The sequence below is a fragment of the Bombyx mori genome, chromosome 16 (genome assembly GCF_030269925.1).
Source record: "Bombyx mori chromosome 16, ASM3026992v2".
NCBI lineage: Eukaryota > Metazoa > Arthropoda > Insecta > Lepidoptera > Bombycidae > Bombyx > Bombyx mori.
In genome coordinates, this window is record NC_085122.1 from 3,621,823 (window position 1) to 3,627,378 (window position 5,556).

Sequence of the window (5,556 nt, forward strand, 5' to 3'; positions counted from 1 at the left end):
ATAATATAATAACTTAGAATTGTTTATGCCGCTACAACAACAAAATTTCTATTGTTTCAACTGTGGTGTTAATTACATAAAACACGACTTTACGGCGAAATAAAGAAGGGGCTATGGCCGTTTTCCAATTACAGCAACACAAGAGCGCATTATGCGGCATAATGCTCAACTAAGCTTCAGCATAATTCGGCATTGTGCGTCACTGAGTCGCATTATGCTCTGTAATTAACCATTACTTAATGATAGTTTTCCAATTACAGAGCATAATGCGACTCAGTTTTGTGTAATAGATATTTTTATAGTATATTTTTATGTTTTCGCGACTAGTACATATAATAAAACAATGTTTAAACGGTTTTAAGCGCGATATTTTTATTACAATGCTTCGGCCACGTTTCAGTAGCAGTGAACACGGAAGGCAAAGATGTCCAGTGTCAATGAGTGGAGTTCTTAGCTGGCTTATAAAAGTAATCTCTTCTTTCTCTGGCGACAACCGAGATCCATTCTGCACACGTGATTACTAGGAAAGCTAAAATAAAAAAGGAAAGCTAAGTATCCAATGAGAATCCAACAAACAGACACAAAAGCAGAATTAACCAATTTTAACTAACCAATTTTGAAGGACTGCTAACAAATTTTTAAAAATTATTATAACACAGATCTACTCCATGCATTTACTTTTCTGTTAAACAAAAATTTTGTCCAAGTGTTGGCGAGCCCTGGCCAACATTTGTAGCGGTGGTTAAAAATCTGTAATTTTGTTTAAAATTTAATATTATTTATTAGTTTAAAGCTTAAAATATAACGTATACTTCATGTACTTACCGAAAGTAAGATACTCCGGCCGTTAAATTGCTTTTTCGGGCATTTTTTGCAACTTTTGAATACACACTGCGGCATTGTGAGACGGGTTGACATTGGCTGTGTCTGAAGTGAACTTAACTAAATAAGAGCTCACATTTCAAGTGCGCTGTTATTTAACGAGACGGATATTTGCGCCGACCCGAAATCTAGTTATTGTTGATCGAAGAGTGTGTGATTTGTTTTATTTTGTCTATTTCGTGTTTCTTCAGGTTTAAATGTGTAATAACAGTGGTTTATTAACTGTTTAATATCTGTGAAAGTGCAAAAATGTGGGAAAATGAAACAAAGCTGCTGGACGTAACTTCTCGGGTTCCTCCAAAAAGTCCACTGAAAAAATCTCAGTAAATGACCACCATTTTACTGCGATTATATTTCATCCCATATCATCTCATCTCATGTCATTTAATTTCGTTTTCATTTCACTTCATGCCATGTTTCATAATAATCAACTTCATTTCATTTCATAATGGAACCTTTGGGTCTGCGGAGGGACTTCGGTTCCCTCTGTATTTTGTACCGAATGTTCCATGGGGAGTGCTCTGAGGAATTGTTCGAGATGATACCGGCATCTCGTTTTTACCATCGCACCGCCCGCCACCGGAGTAGAGTTCATCCATACTACCTGGAGCCACTGCGGGCATCGACAGTGCGTTTCCAGAGGTCTTTTCTGCCACGTACCATCCGGCTATGGAATGAGCTCCCCTCCACGGTGTTTCCCGAGCGCTATGACATGTCCTTCTTTAAAAGAGGCTTGTGGAGAGTATTAAGCGATAGGCAGCGGCTTGGCTCTGCCCCTGGCATTGCTGAAGTCCATGGGCGACGGTAACCACTCACCATCAGGTGGGCCGTATGCTCGTCTGCCTACAAGGGCAATAAAAAAAAAAAAAAAAAAAAAATATCATTTTCATTTAAAAAAGTTACGTATCATTAAAATTAAAATAAGACTTGACCTAAAGGCCTTAGTTACCAGGTCATAAAATCCCTTAAAAAATGCAATATTATTTCCCGACCAACACTTTTTACAACTTTATGCATTGTAAATATAAAATAGTGTAAATACGACAAATGAATAAAAAACGCAATGGTAACGAACACAACAACAGCACTTGCTTGATAGCATAACGAAAAACGGCAAACATGGCCGAACTGTTATATTAGTTCCATTTATCCTCGTGGGACTTCTTTCGTGACTCTAAAACAGTTTTATGCATAGGCAAATACATACATTTTGTATTGTTTCGTATGTAGTAACTACGTAGTTTTTTGGCGCAATGATGACCGGGAGACAGGTATTTTCGGAAAAAGAAAAATTCTGCCTACAAAGGCTTATTTTTAAACATAAACTTAATTGTGCTGCCCGAAATGGTGCAGGAAACATGGCTGCTAAAAGAAGTGCGTGGGCACGCTTAGCAGAAGAATTTAATGCTATAGAATCAAATGCTAGGGTAGGTATGTAAAGTTCAATTTTCTAAAGTTCCATAAGAAAATGTTAGAACATAATAGAATAATAATAACATCTTTGTTTGTAGAGATCTGAAGTTCAATTAAAGAAATGCTGGGACAATATGAAAACCAGGAGGAAACAGAGATTGATCCAAGAAAAAAGGGACCGGTTGAAAATGGGAGAACTGTCGAACTCATTCACAATACAGTCTCGAGATGATGAGGCACATAATGATATGACCGATTTAAAGATCCTAATAAAAGGGGATAATGACAGAATTATGCCTTCCACACCTAAAGGTAAACAATAGATAACCAAACGAAAATGTCTTTCCTTATCAAATCAAGGGGTAAAAGGCTATTTGCTTTAACCATTCACCAGCCCAAATGTATTTAGTAGTAATTTTGTAGTATTTGTGTTGTTTATATGATTAATCAAATTTTATTAGAATCATAATTTTTTGCTCAATTTTACACTTAATAAAATGAGAGGTTAATGAATGAATGTCATTTAATTTTTACAGTGACTAACATTCGGAGTCTAGCTGTTGATGAGGACTTGAAAATCAGAAAAGAACATAACATATCCCAAAGACATCATGAGGAACTCATTAAGTTAAGGATAGCGGAGCAAGAGTGGGTCACTAAAGCTGCTGAAGAAAGATATCACAAGGCACGTCTAGAGAAAGAGCTAGCAGAACTCAGACTTGACAAAGAAAAACGTATAAATATATAATTATCTTTATTTAAAAAATCAAATAATTTAATCCCTCAAAATGTTTACACTCATGTCTATGAAGTGTAATTATACTGTGTACGATTGTACTGTGATTCCCTAACAAAATTGCTAACTTGTTCTCTGGGGTAATAACGTTCCGTTATCATAACTTCTATATCTACTAATTACCCATTTGTTTGCACTAGTCCCTTTTTTTCCCCTACCTATGCTGATAGCCTTGAGAGGCTATTTCAGCTTCACCCTAACGTTTGTAGGTGAGCTCGCGGGGCTCAACCGAAGAGTTGCTAACACTGACCCTAGCAAAAGCAGTGCTTTGCAGAATCTACCACCGGATCGGAAACACGACCCATTGAGAAGATCCGGCGAGAAACTCGGTGGGCTAAATAAACTATACAATGAATTTTATAATATTTCATTGGAAACATAAAATGAAAAAGAATGGAACATGAGTTACAGAATCCCAATAATAACATGTGACTAATGGGATTTTCAATTCTGCCTTCCATCTTATTGGATTACAAAGTTCTTCTCCATATCAGTGAGACAAAAGTTAAAAGTTGCTTGTCCCAGCATTGTTTGTTGTTGGATTGAATAATAAATTTCTAAAGGATTAGTAGACTTATAAAAGAATCATCATTTCAAAGTTTGCCTTCACACAAATTGAAGATGTATGCAGAAAAGATTTAGTAACATTTCGATTTAGATTAGAACGTTGTATTAGCTATAAGGCCGAGTGAGTGCTAATCTAGCTACCAGACTTTGAGGCAGTGTAAAGGCACTCCTTTACATAAAAAAAGCTTAAAAGACACTTCCTCATGATTTCTATGGAATTGTCCTTTATCCTTATAATACAAAGAAGTATGTAATTTCCTTATGAAACCACAACATCATTATAAATACGAAATAGTTTTCAATTTGGTACGGGAATTCCAATGAAGTCCAGCTAGCCAGTAAACCAGTCCGTTCGAGTAATGACTAAGTAATTAGCAATAGCTAATATTTCTTCCCTTTTATTGATTATAAAATAGCAGAATTAAAATCAAAGATGATGCCGTCTTCTCCGTTTCGTCATTCGCGCAGCCCGCCGCCATAGGAGAGTTCATCCACAGTGTCCTTCAAACTAAGTTTGAGGAGAGTCTGTCGCTGGTATTGTTGACGTTCAGGAACGTCGGTGACCACTGATCATTATGTAGATTGTATCCTCGTCTTTCCATAAGTTATATAAAAAAGTATAAAGTGCCCGGTTTTACCTTAGGGGTAACAAGGCTTAGAATCCTGCAGGTAAGTGTTAGAAGTCGTGGCCTAAACGATAAGACGCCCGGTGCATTCGTATCGAGCGATGCGACTGTGCCGGTGTTGGAATGCCTCAGGCAGAGTTTACTGGTGGTAAGGCATCTTGTAAACCTGCATGGGTAGGTATCACCACTGCCTATTTCTGTCTTGAAGCAATAATGCGTTTCGGTTTGAAGGGTGGGGCAGCCGTTGTACTGTAAAACCTGAGGCTTAGAACTCATGTCTCAAGGTAGCTGACAGCTTCAACATGGTTGATGTTTATAGGCTCTGGTTACCACTTAACACCAGGTGTTTTGTGAGCTTGTATATCTATAGAAGAAATAAAAAAATAAAAGTTAAACTAATATTTGAGGCCGTCAGCGCAAAAGAGGCCTAAGCTTACCATAGTTAGTGTGGAGGCAATTAGTTATATTTTAAATAAATTATAATATATGTATGTAACATAATAATATAAGCTTGAACATGAAAAATTGTGGTTTAGGCCACTTTTGCGCTGATGGCCTCATTTCCTATTCACAAATTACACTTCGTCGTGTAATTTGTGAAAGTGTTCGCAAAAAATATAATTTGCGTAGTAATTACTGGTGTCTTGTGGGTCCTCACGAGTAGGTACCACTACCCTGCCTTTTTCTGTCACGAAGTAGTAATGGGTTCCAATTTGAAAGGCTGGGACAGTCGTTATTCTATAAAACTCAGCCTAAGAGCTCGTGTCTGAAAGTGAGCATTACGTACGTATGTATTCTGGAGTAGATTAGGTACCTACATATGTTTCTGGACTCTGGGTGTGCCGTGAGGTCGTTAACCCGTTTAAGTAATAAAAAAGTAAATATTTACCTAATACTTGCACACGGAACGACCTTCAAATTTGGGATTATTCTTCATTTCCTCAGGTTAAGTGACACAAGTTAAAAATTTTCATTGAAATAAATACAATATCCCTCGAGTTTAATAAATGTTATACGGTATATGGTTGTGAATAAAACACGCAGAATTTTATAGACATTATTAAGTACAAGGTGGTTAGCTGCAATTACATCGTGGAGTTTAGGAGTTTCGTTAGATACTATACAGCAGCAGGTGGTTCGTATATGGCTAGTAACAAATGATCGTGAACTTGTTTCTATTCTCGTGATGGTGTGAAAGTAACAAGTACAGATAAACACTAATATCTATGCATGTAGCTGGCAACATAAAACAGGAAAAAAAAAAACTATGTA

The 5,556-nt window shown here is 36.9% G+C and overlaps 1 protein-coding gene and 1 long non-coding RNA gene across 2 annotated transcripts; one reads left to right on the plus strand and one right to left on the minus strand.

Annotated features, from left to right (window-relative positions):
- Positions 1-346: 346 nt before the first annotated feature.
- On the minus strand, positions 347-944 carry LOC134200317 (uncharacterized). The gene is made up of 2 exons (XR_009975167.1): positions 826-944; positions 347-529 (listed from the first exon to the last, which is right to left on the minus strand). It is a non-coding gene; the product is annotated as an uncharacterized LOC134200317 (long non-coding RNA).
- Positions 945-2,135: 1,191 nt separating this feature from the next.
- LOC101744758 (uncharacterized) lies at positions 2,136-3,069 on the plus strand. Its single transcript, XM_004928886.5, has 3 exons — positions 2,136-2,309; positions 2,394-2,607; positions 2,832-3,069. Exons 1-3 carry the CDS (start codon positions 2,136-2,138, stop codon positions 3,041-3,043), a joined length of 600 nt encoding a protein of 199 aa, XP_004928943.1. The 3' UTR covers positions 3,044-3,069.
- The last annotated feature ends 2,487 nt before the right edge of the window (positions 3,070-5,556 follow it).

What these genes read in the sequence shown, in the direction of transcription:
- LOC101744758 (XM_004928886.5), top strand. Translation starts at nt 2,136, where the DNA reads ATGATGACCGGGAGACAGGTATTTTCGGAAAAAGAAAAATTCTGCCTA. An exon ending in CTATAGAATCAAATGCTAGG is followed by an intron (nt 2,310 to 2,393) that starts GTAGGTATGTAA and finishes CTTTGTTTGTAG; the next exon opens with AGATCTGAAGTTCAATTAAA. An exon ending in TATGCCTTCCACACCTAAAG is followed by an intron (nt 2,608 to 2,831) that starts GTAAACAATAGA and finishes TAATTTTTACAG; the next exon opens with TGACTAACATTCGGAGTCTA.